The 12,391-nt window shown below is 41.6% G+C and overlaps 1 protein-coding gene across 1 annotated transcript in view; it reads right to left on the reverse strand.

The window, feature by feature from the left end:
- Positions 1–1,129: 1,129 nt before the first annotated feature.
- prdm5 (PR domain containing 5) overlaps positions 1,130–12,391 on the reverse strand; it is a 30,656-nt gene continuing 19,394 nt past the window's right edge. Inside the window, exons 14-16 of the mRNA XM_018670096.2 lie at positions 9,378–9,463; positions 4,744–4,848; positions 1,130–2,824 (exon numbers count right to left, since the gene is read on the reverse strand). Coding sequence (XP_018525612.1) covers positions 2,660–2,824; positions 4,744–4,848; positions 9,378–9,463 — 356 coding nt within the window. The 3' untranslated portion in view covers positions 1,130–2,659. The remainder of the gene's footprint in view (positions 2,825–4,743; positions 4,849–9,377; positions 9,464–12,391) is intronic.

Consider the following 12,391-nt stretch of genomic DNA (forward strand, 5'->3'; position numbering starts at 1 on the left):
TCCAGTAAAAACATGTAATTAGAAACACATTGACTAGGAGCTTTGGCATGATACACCCAGTAGGAAGGGAGAGATGCATGCAAGCAGGGATGTACACGGGGAGATAAAAAAAAACTGATTGAAGTGGAGGACAAGATCATTGGGTCACTGGGAAAGTCCCATGAGAAAATCAAATGCTGCGAGACAAAAATGGAAAACCAGAGACATGGACAGTGACAGCCAAGACACATCGTTACAGACTTAAGACAGCAGAGTGATAATCAAAAGCAGGGATATCTCGGCACCCAGTCTGACCTGTCAGCTGGTTTAGGAAAGACATGTGGCAGACAACAATTTTCCACTGTTGGAAATCCCTACTACTACTACTGTTTACAAGTTGCAATATAAATGCCACTGTATTTGAGAGTGCGTCAGTATGGCCCCGGAGGCCTCACCACTAAAGAGCAGGCGGTGGGCAGCACGAGCTCAGCGGGCAGCGTGGGCCTCAGCTGGGCTGGGAACACGCCCTGCGCCGCCATGCAGTGAACCAAGCACCAGAGGGAGAGCGGGTCAGCCCGGCCGCATGTGAACCAGTCATCACTAACCATGCTCCTCGGGAGGCCTGACAGCAGCTGATAGGAGAGCAGAGACATCATGCAGTTTGTGATTTCTACGCTGCGCGCAGTGAAATTGAAGTGTAGTCCAACATGAATGCCAGTAATTAGTTAATTGTTAAACAAACAGCACGCACTCAAAGACGTGAAGATAGACATACTGTAATAGTTATGTGTTTTCAGGAAGCCAAAGCCACACATGGCAAGATTTATCGAGTTTGAACGGCAGCCCGTTTGACAAACTTCACAGAGCGATGATGAGAACGACTTGCAGCTCTCCCACTTCACTCCACTGCTGGTGAGATTCTCACACAGTCAAGTCCTGAGATAGCAGATACTGGCTCTTGCAGGGGACGGACGTGAGAAAGAGTCTCTGAATCCACAGAGAGAAACCATCAGAGGCTCTCTTTTTAATGTGTGGCTTTACAGATCAGGCGAGTGGTGACTGTGGCCTCAGGAAAAAAAAAGAAGAAGCCTTAATTAGCCTTCACTCCCAGCACACTGCCAACCCAAGAATAAGAGTTAGATGAACAACGAAAAGTGAACACTTTTAATCAACTCTCAAAGCATTTCCTTTCACCCACCCACTTCCAACATCAACAGTTCACAAACACATACTTAGAACGAGTGGAGGAAATGGATGTTTGGTAGGTGATGAGGTTTTATACATTTCAAAATACAAAAGTGTGAAGTGACAATTCACAGTCTACAGATGCAGAATAAACAGCTGGAAAACTGGGCATTAATCAAAGGGAGCAGTAAATGAGGAAGCAAATGAACGTGGGTAGAAAACAGGACAGAACTGCACTTCTACATGAAATACATGAAATACTGTATTGAAATATCATTAATAAGGAGCAATGTAAACACACACTATAAGGCCCAATAACCCTGGGCCATTCATTTGAAAACATACTCAACGATTCATCACAAAAGTCAACAAACAGTACTTTGGATTTTCTTTTTGTCCCTAATTTGGGACACAGAAACAGTAACACACTTTAGGGACCACCGGTCTTCATACAACAGGTCATGGGAAAGGAAAGAATAGTTGAACCCAGTCATCCTAAGTTAAAGATATAGGTCCAACAGTAATCCACCAAATTGTACCTGAATCAGGTTTTGAAGACAAAATCTTCACATTTTAAAGAGAATCTGAAACAGAAGACTTCTGAAATGGCTTTTTTTCGGAACTGCAGTCTTGTCTGACATTGATCAGTTCCTGTAAGCAAGTTTTTTCGGGGCCATTCATAAGTTTGAAAAACTGAGGACAGCATGTTCATGCTTACTAACTATCACATCAATGAAAACTTTTATTTGTGAGCTGTCTCAGATTTTGCTACGGTTTTCAGAGGTCTGCTTCTCCCTCTCCATCTGCTGTAACTGTCCTTTTTTAATACTTCAAAAAGGTGATATTTTGGAATCATAAATAGAGCAACGTGTTTTTAAAGTGTGCTCGGGGGCCTAACAGAGAGTCTAAATAGTAAACATGTTTGAAGACAAAAGAACAGCTGGAAAATGTAAGAAATGTGTAAACATGAAGGAAGTGTACAGGTGGAACTAAAAAAGTGTGCTAAAAGATCTTTGGTCGCAGGTTTGTCTTTTGTTTTTTTTTTTTTACTTGGTGACTGGCCACAGATTTACAGTAAGATACTCAGTAAATACTACAGTGAAAGAGGTCAGGTTGTAACAGTATGATCGGTAACACTGGTTAGAAGTCAGAAAAGACTAGAAGTGAAATGTCAGACATTTCATTTGCCCTGTGAGCAGACACAGCGGCTCTGGAGGCAGATCAAACATAACTGGAATTTTGTTTGTCCAAATTTCCACAACAGTATCTAAACAGTATGACAAAAAAATTACAAATGTACAGTCTGTGTTTCAATTCTGCAATACTCTCCCTAATGTCTTCCATATTGCATGTGTATGTATCTTTAATAACAACATTTCTGCTATCTATCCATCTGTGTATACAGTATGTAAAGGCCATACTGGCTTCATGAAGCACAACACTGAACTTTATCTGAGATATCAGATACTTTCAGCCCGTGCTTCCACAGTCGCCTCTAGCTCTCTGTTTCTCCGTGGACATTCTCCATGTGCACTTTGAGGTAGTCGTTCCTGGTGAACTTCTTATGGCACAGCTGGCACTCTGCCATGGGCCGGTTAGGGTTGTGCGTCAGCTTATGTCTGCTGAGCATCTTCTTCAAGCTGAATGACAGGTCACACACCTACAAAACACAAAAACACAGGATATTAATAGCCATAATTAGAGCACATAAACACATTATTTTTTTAACCTCTGACCTGTTTACCAAATTCTTCTGCTCAGTGCAAGGTTTAGTCTTATCACAGGCACAGCTGGAGACATGGAGAATGATTTGTAAATCACATACTTGACGACAGAAATCACTTTTTTTTTCCACCAGTAGAGAGAGGGAATGCATGCAACTTAACATCCATCATAAATGAGCCATTTTACACTGTACAAATGACTCCGTCGTCCTCTATCAATCATTATAATCCGCCGCTGGCTGGCGTTCAGCTGCAGTTTAACATGCTGCTTCAAGAATCACAGCATGTCTCCTCCTCACTCCATCTGTGAGGAACTTCAGAGCTATGAATTACATTCAGAAAATCTCACAGACAGTTTACATCTGTGGGCAAGAAATCGACACTATGAATGAAAGCAGCAGAGCCACCATATAATACCATATCAATAGTTTATCACAGAACTTGGCCACTCTTCTTGACGTGTTATTATGTTCAAGCTTTACTATCCAAGTAGAATTAAATATAGCTGAGACCATCTACAAATCTGATCCAGTGTCTGTAAAATATTTTGAATTTTATTAAGTGAAACTGTGACAGTGGCTGATGAGAGTGGGGCCTCCATGTCTCGTCGTAACCCAGATGTTACTGGATGCTTCTACAACATTTTTAATACTGTTGTGACAGACGCTGCTTATAGAGCCCCTCTAGCTTGTCTGGAAAATGTTCCTGGAACAGTGCGATCCTTTTGTCAAAGTCAAAATCCACCCCAAAATACAATCCACATGTTATTTCTATTATCTTTAATAGTTTAGCGTAGAATTATTTACATGAAAATGTCTCTTCCGAAGCTAGGGGAAAAGAATCCAGATGAATGTTGGAGGATGTTGCTGGGAGACACTTTCTAGTGATGCTTCACTGGCGGTGAATGGGATACTGTTTTTGTGGTCTTAAACAACAACTACAGATGATTCTGCATGGATATTGATGCATTTTCTCAAGGCGATGCGGCAGATTGAGGTTTATTTGGGTGTTAAAGCTCAAATGAAAAATCTGAGAATCCAGAGTTGGGCGATGGATTTACGGAATTAAGAAATTTGTATTCTAAGGTTGCGTTTATGGCTTAACAGGGGTTTTCAGAGTCTGACACTGTCTCTGTTGTCACTGGATTTTACTTAACTTTGAAATATTTTGATTCTCAGGCAAGGTCTGGACTTAAGGATCATCTTTTTTCTATGATTTCTGAAAAGATTTATGGTAATTTATTCACAATGGACATATATATTCCTTCCCTACATATTCCTTGGAAAGTGTATGCATCATATCTGTGTGTTCAGATTTGAGTTTGTTATGAATCTCAAATGAAGGAGTAGTTTAAGTACCTTTATCGCCCAGAATCCACTGTAACAGCTTGTGGTAACTGATCCTTGGGATTTACATTTGTCATTACATTAAAACATTTTTAAGGGTTAGATAGAATTTCATAGGATTTTGAATTTAACGTATTCACAAGATACAGTTGAATGTTGAATACAATGAAAAAGTTTGTTCAAAACATGGACAACATCTTCTGTTGCGTGTTCCCGCCCCAGTCTCTGAGAATAATTATTACTCCTACAGTATTATAAACACAGGGTAATTTCTCCCTCTGATCCTCTCAATGTGTTTACGTGAGATCAGCCCACTTGGCCCCTCCAGAGAACCAAGATCACTATCTGCCTCTTTCTGAGCAGCTCCCCCAACTCTTCTCCGCATCTGGCCTGGTGCCAGAGCACCATCACACACACACACACACACACACACACACACACAGACAAATAGAAGCAAGAATTGAGGGAGGACAGGTTGGGTTTGAGGTACTGTAGAGGTAGATACTTACATCACATTGGAAAGGTTTCTCTCCTGTGTGGGTCCTCATGTGTTCATCCAGTCCTCTTTTCTGGCTGAAGGCCTTGTTGCACTCGCTGCATTTATACGGCTTTTCCTGCAGCGACACACACACACACACACACACACACACACACACACACACACAAACACATCTGAATTTAAAGAGGGCACTTCATCTGTCAGTGTGTAGCAGAACAATACATAGAACAATACTTCCCCAGTTCTGTTAACATATGGACAAAACCTGGAGGAAAAAAGTGTAATGGTCCACATGTGCACGCACACACACAAGGATAAACAAACAGACACGCACAGCACAGTGGAAAACCCAAGAAGATGTGGAAATATGCCTGAAACAAACACACACACACACACACACACACACACACTCACACACACACACACACGCACACACGCACACACATTCATTTTCACACACTGATACCCTCTCCCTTCACACCCTGGTGTTCTCTCCCTGTGAGTTTATGAAGATATGAAATGAAAGATTGTACAGCCCCTGCAGTAGGGAGGAAATGACCGGCGTAGGGGCCATCAAAAACACATGGATTCCTCAAAAGAGTAAGGAAAACATGGCACAGAAAATCCCTTTGAACGTGTATCAGTGCACTGGCACTCTGGGGCTGTAGAATATCACTCCTCTGTCTCTACACCTCATCAGTTTACCAAAGAACATTTCCTCTGTGCCTTCTGGAGGCCTGTCTCACTGTCAGTCAAAGCAGATATCTCGCTGTGGGTGTGTTTTCACAAAAACTCCAAGTATGTGTGTGTGTGTGTGTGTGTGTGTGTGTGTGTACATGTTTTCAAGAGGGTGGACAGTGGGTGTGTCCGACAGTCAGAGGGGAAACAGTGGTGACACCTAAAAGACTTGAGGAGAAATAAGAAGCGTGAAGATAGCAGCGAGCTGGTTCTCAGTGTCACTCTTTGGGAAGCTGTTTTTGACAAGTCTGGCTGATAGCAAAGGCTCTACCCATTTGAAGCTTAGTTGTCATGGGAACAGGGTGAATGCAGGAAGTGAGGGTCCTGGGAAAGGCGCTATCATGTGGGCGGGGCAAGGAGTGCCCAGTGACACAGGATACAAAAGGAGGTAAAGATCAGGTTCACTGCATGTGCGCCTGTGAGTGGGCACATGTGTGTTAGCGGATTTAAGTATGCAACTGTTTGTGCGCATGTGTCAGAATAAAGGGAACAATGGGAATAAAGCGCTGTGTGTGTGTGTATGTGTGTGTGAGAAACCTGCCTGGAGGAAACAGCCTGTGATGATCTGTGTAATGCAAATACCCACTTAAATCGTCCGCTTTAATGAGGATCGCCGCTTTTTCCATAAGGGTTCTTGTATGACAAAGGAAAAACTAAAACTATGAGGGGTCAAAGCTCAAAGGTCAGGAAACACATGGATGGACTTAGGTGATGTGGTGAACCCTGATCATCACTGTGACCCTGGTAACATTGAACATCTGTACCTGGTGACCTTCACTCTTCAGCAGCTGTTCACCCTCTGACCTTTGACCTGATTACTCCTGTGAATCTGACCACTCTCTGCAAAGAGCACATATATAACTGCAAAGATGGAGTTTTGTTTACTTACTCCAAAAGAGCCTCACGTCTCATGTGTCATGTTAGATACGTGGGTATTTGTAAAGCAGCAGGCCAAATGGAAGTCACTGTGCCCTATTAGGCTTCAGGGTGCAGCTGGGAATCACTGAACAAGTCACAGTAGGTTAGAAGAGATTTTTGCCACCACTTTGAACTAGATTGAAATGTTTCAAAACTACTGAATGGATTGCCATGAAATTTGGTCCTGACATTCATGGTTCCCAGAGGATGAAGCCTATTGACTTTGATGATTCACTGTGTTGTGGTATTTGTGTTTTCTTGAGTGAAATGTCTTGTTTGAATCTAGAGACTCTATTGAATGGATTTCTATGATATTTGATTCAGATACTCATGTTACCCTCATGATAAATTGTTGCCCTGAATTTTGATGTAGCACCATCGTCAGATCAAAATTGTAATTTGTCCAGTACTTTTGTTTATGTCCAAATATTGGCAATACAAAGCTAATTAGTAGCCTCAGCTGTACTTTGTTATAGTGCTAATTAGCACTAAAACATCCTAAACTAAGGTAGAAAACATGATAAGCATTATACCTGCTGAACATCAGCATGTTAGCATGGTGAAATTAGCATTTAGCTCAAAACACTTCTGTACCTAAGTGCAGCCTCACAGAGCCACTAGCATGGCTGTAGATGCTCAGGCTGCATCTGAAATCACTACCTTACATATGCATTTACATTTTCAGCTATATCATGTGGGCAAAATTAAATACTATAACAGAGTGTAAATGCAAACGGTTGTGCCTTGTGCTTGACTTCAGAACATTCTTACACACTGATCTACTTCATGCCTTGTTGGCCTGGGAAAACTTGGCTTTTGCGATTCCCATGTTCACCAACCCAGAGTGCTGAATGGATAATTTGATGGATTTGACACCATAGATGGAAAAATAGTGGATAAAGTGAGGCTGTTTGCTGCCTTTTGAAAACACAAACATGTAAATGTAGCATTACTACAACGGCAAAGCTGAGTCACCTGTTAGCTCGTCGCCTGAATCAGGCCACAGAGGCAATCTAATGTATGCATGGAACAACATCAAGGATAAATAGTTATATGAGTTGCATTTGAATTGATCCAAACAAAAAACATTATAGTTTTCTTTTTCTAAAAACTTTTTAACTTTGAAAGTGCCCTAGTCCAAAAACTTTTAACATTGAGAGTAATTATACAATATACATATATTCACATTCATTTACTTCAGAGATCAAAACAATATCAAAAATGTCTTTCATTTTATTTGCCAGTGATGTGGTTTGTGGTAAAAACACAAAAACTCTGAATGTATCCATCTCAAATCATCTGTACATTAACAGTGAGCTGCAGCCAAATGACATTTGTTTTGCTCAACAGTGACTTCATCTGGCTCTGCTGTTTGTAACTGCTCAGCCCATATTTCAGAGCGCTGTGAGCAAAGGCAGATCTGGGAACATTAGGAACAAAACATCAGTCAGTTTAATCAGCAGCTCACTAGAAAATTATACCTGTCTGTTTCTACTGAGAGACGTCAACCTGGGCAGGATACTTCCATTATCAACACACTGTAACATACAGAGCGCTGTGCTCTGGACAGCATTAAGGGAGGACAAATCTTTGAAATTAACTGTGCTGACAAGCCCTGACTGTCACAGTCATAGCTGCAGAAACTGATGATGGAAATCTATGATGAAACACATATTAAGTCTCATTTATCAACAGTGACACTAACACAAACGTCCAGATGCTCACAAAGAGCTCATGGAAAGTGTCGTTCTGGTGGCGAGCTTCAATAGGTTGAGAAGTGACGCAGGGAACTGAGTGGCGTCCCAACCCAGGTAATGACCTCATGACGTTCGCTCAGAAACCTACCTTTTCCTTTCTCCACCCATAGCCCTGACTCACTTTACATTTACATGTTCAGGCCATTAAAGCTCTGTTTCCCATGTCTGAATCTGACTGTGTGCATTGCCACTTGGTCAACAGTTGGCTATGGATTCAGCTGCTCTCAGTTTATAAAGAAATAAAACTGGGAATGTGAGTCACCAACACAGTGCGAGTAAAGTACGTCTAATTGTCTCTTCTGCCTGTAACTTCACTATGTCTATGTTGTGTCAGTAGACTGGATGATTTATGAAAGAACCTGCAAGTGAGGGGATTACCTAATAATTAAATAGGCAGGGAGTGTCACAAATGTTAGACACAGAGGAGACAGGACTTTTTTTACTTGGCGAGTTGTGTGAGAATTTTTTTTAGCACTCCAGATTGAATGATAAAGTTGGTTCCCCTAACCAATAAACACAGACAAACAAAGAGAAATTCAGACTTTAAAGAGAACATGCCTGCAGTTAACTAAATGTCATTAAATAGAACCAAATACAACCAAAGATTTATGACACCTTGTTTTTGAATTTTATAAACATTGATCAGGCAGCACTCATTTTGTATGGTGGAATATGATGCAACACTAAAAGCAGTGTAATTAGGTGTTTATAGGTCTTTTCCCCAGCACACATGTTGACTCGTCACAGTAGGAAAAGCACAGGTGTTACTAATAACATTAAAGATGACAGTGTGACAGTGAGCCAGCATGCAGAGTACCAGGACCCTGAAACTGAAGCACCTACATGGAATTCAGCTATCATCAATTTTCATTATAGTGACATGTCAAAATGTCCCCTGTGAAATAAAAACCCATGATGCATTTGGTGATGCTTGGTCATTTCATTACTTCTGTAAATATATAACAATGTCACCATGGCATTGTTACATATAATAGTATTCATCCATTCATAGAAAAAACAGTTACAAATGAAAGCTACTGTGCAGTAAGAATACACTTGACTACACCCACAGCTGTGTTTTGTGAACCAGAATTTAGTTCATGGCAGTGTGCAGGAAATAAATGGCTGTGATTGGTGAAACAGTTTGCCAGTGATTAGAAAGAGCTTGATTTGATGCATCAGAGCAAACACACTACAGCCAAACCATCAACATGCAATGGTTAAAACTTACACGAGTGTGTGTGCGGATGTGCATCTTTAGGCCATCATTCTTGCTGAAGGCTTTGTCACAGTAAGGGCACTGGTATGGACGCTCACCTAGGGAACAAAAAACACGAGTGCACAAGAGATTACTCACATATAAATGGTACTATTCAGATTAATATACAGAAGTTTAACCTACAGCTCTAACAGGAAGACAACCTCAGAACTACAGGCAGATTTTTGATTGTGCATATATTGCAAATGTGTTTGTCACACACACACTGACAGATACTGACAAAAATGTTCTCCAACATGACCACTTTAAAGGAAGACCTTCACTGTCAGGTAGAAAACAAAAGAAAAATGTGGACTGTTCATCGTTGGTGTGTTTGGTGTGTAGCTATCGGGGGGATGTGCACTGTCCTGTCCCTTTCTGTAAAATGCTCTTCCCATCCTGCTCTAATTTAGATTTGACCTGGCTACTGGTAGACCTGATATCACTCACTCAGAGCCAGTCATTTCTGATGCACGTTGACTTTCCACTGCAGAGCAAAGCCTATGCTGGCTACAATTCATGGCCCGATATCTGAGCTACAACTGGCCAACAGTTTAGGAGCACATCAGAGGCAATGTGGCTTATCCCAGTTGGATCAAAAGCAGTCCAGCCAAACTCCTACAGATCCTATCTGAGCACACACTGCTGATGACGAAGAGAAAGTGACAGGCTGTCAGTCAACCACTCTACTGACACATGGATCTGTTTACCAGGCCAGATCCACGGGCCAGATAGGAGCACCACAGTTGATTACTAATCTATAGAAGAGATATGAGGTAACCTATAGAACCACAATGAAATTAAAGATTCAGACAGGGAAATACAGTATGGCACAGACAAGGAAAAATCCTGGGTTCAATAACTGCATGATTTATTTCATAGCTGTAGCTTTGATCAGGAGAATAGTGCAAACTAAATAAATTTCCTGTGTTCATAAAACTAAAAATGGAGCAGGGAATCAAATGATATTAGGCATTACTCTCTTCTGAATTTATATATATGCCTGCAAGTGCACACAGTACAATTTGATGAAATACTGCCAAAAATGGATACCTACAGCAAGACATTTTGTGTCTATTCCTTCAGTACAACGATCTAATTTCTTATCTGCTTCATAGTAATATAATCTCTCTGTAGTGACTAATTGTTGAACAGGCAAGCAAGTAATTTTATTGATGGGGGAGATGTTTTGCCCCTTTAAGTAATAAGGTTAATTAGCTGTGTTTCCGTGGGATTCAAAATGCAAAGATGCTTATTAAATCAGAAAATCCATCCAGGGAATATATGAGAAGAGTAATATTATCACACTGCTATAAACACGACTGTGTTGGAGGAATATTTCTCTTCTGTTTCTGACAGTAAGTCCAGGTCTGGTTGAACAGCCAAGATGTGAAGGCGTGATTGAGGTGTTAAGTAAATATTTAATGGCCATTTCTTATATTTGATTAAAAGCTGGGTTGTGAAAACAAACGTTTGAGGGCATTTGGGCATTTATTTTGGCAGAAACAAGTGCTTTTCATGGGAATGTGTGGATATTTTGCATTTGAATGATTTCATTTGAATATCGCTGCTGTTTTTTTTTCCCTGAGTGGAAACTCATGACTGTATCCACTTGTGAAATCTGACTTTTTTTTAACCTTCTGGCTTTGCCAGTACTCCAAGTTTGAACTATCAAACAACTACAATGGTTATTTTCTAATGATTCGTATCCCATAAAGCCTGTGTCTTTCAACAGAGATGCTATGACAGCTGTTGTGTAGCAGATATGCAAGTCAGGGTCTAAACCCCCCATAAACCCCCCACAAGAGGGCTTCAGAGGAGCACTGTGACACAAAGTAACAAAACGTGTAACCTCACAGTGGTGTAGAAAGGGTTAACATGACGTATGTGGACTGATTCCATATACTGAAACATGTGCAAGAGGGCAGCTCGGCATTCTGTCCTAAAATCCCCTTCTGTGCAGTTTCAGCCTCTAGGAGGCCTTTTGTTGACAAACAGGAAGATCTGAATCCCAGATGTGTTTTGAGACAGAAGAGAGCAAGTCCTATGTCTTATGTAGCATGTGTGGTATCAGGTTTAGGCCCAGCACTAGCCTTGGGGAGTCCTGGAGAAGGCATTAGTGTCCTAATAGCAGAGGAGCGCAGTGTGCCAATGTACTTCTGTGGCTTGGATCACATCCCTCCCAGGAGCTGGCTATTGTCAGTTAATACACAGCACAGACAACCACACCCTGCTAACACAGGGGCTCGTAAATAAGTACACACTAATTCACCTACTTAACCTATACACTCTCTGGTTCCGGACATGTGTGCCTCATCTGGAAAATGCAAACAGAGAAAATGATGGTATTCGATATTCTAAAAGAGGTCATTCATAAATGTGGCTACTTATACTGTAGTTCCCACTCAAAACTGCTTTTGTTCAACGGTCACTGCTTTTCCACTGGTTCAACCTGCCCGGAATAAAACAAGAGCAACTGAATCCTTTAGCAAAACAGGAAATAAACAAATGCTACTTGGAAACCTAAGTAGTAACAGTCTCGCAACATTGGTCTGTTATTCGTGCGAGAGGCTTAGTGTCTGTTCTGCTGAGTGTTACTGTAACTAGAAACCCTCCACTTACTCTCCAGATTGAGCCAGATTGTTTGGGGATTATGAGGGGTGGCTGCAGTACTGAGCCAGGGCTTTATGTGTGTGGAGATGGTAACTGATTTAGCATGTGCTGAAACAGTACACCATCTCTTTGACCCCCGGGTGTCTCCCCCGCCCCCCGCTGTGGCCCTCACACTCCTTGTCTGCTAATCGATCCGTTTGGCACCCCTTGTGTGTTGTATATGTGCGCGTACGGCTGCGTGTCTGGTTAGCAGATGGTCGGCTTTGTCGTTTTGCCTGCCGCACAGCGTTCGTGTTATGGAGAACGCTTTGTAGCTTCGGGGCTCCGGTCTGAAAGACATTAGTGTGGTCCGTCAGAAATTAATTCCTGGCTTC

The sequence above is a fragment of the Lates calcarifer genome, linkage group LG17, assembly GCF_001640805.2.
Source record: "Lates calcarifer isolate ASB-BC8 linkage group LG17, TLL_Latcal_v3, whole genome shotgun sequence".
Classification (NCBI taxonomy): domain Eukaryota; kingdom Metazoa; phylum Chordata; class Actinopteri; family Centropomidae; genus Lates; species Lates calcarifer.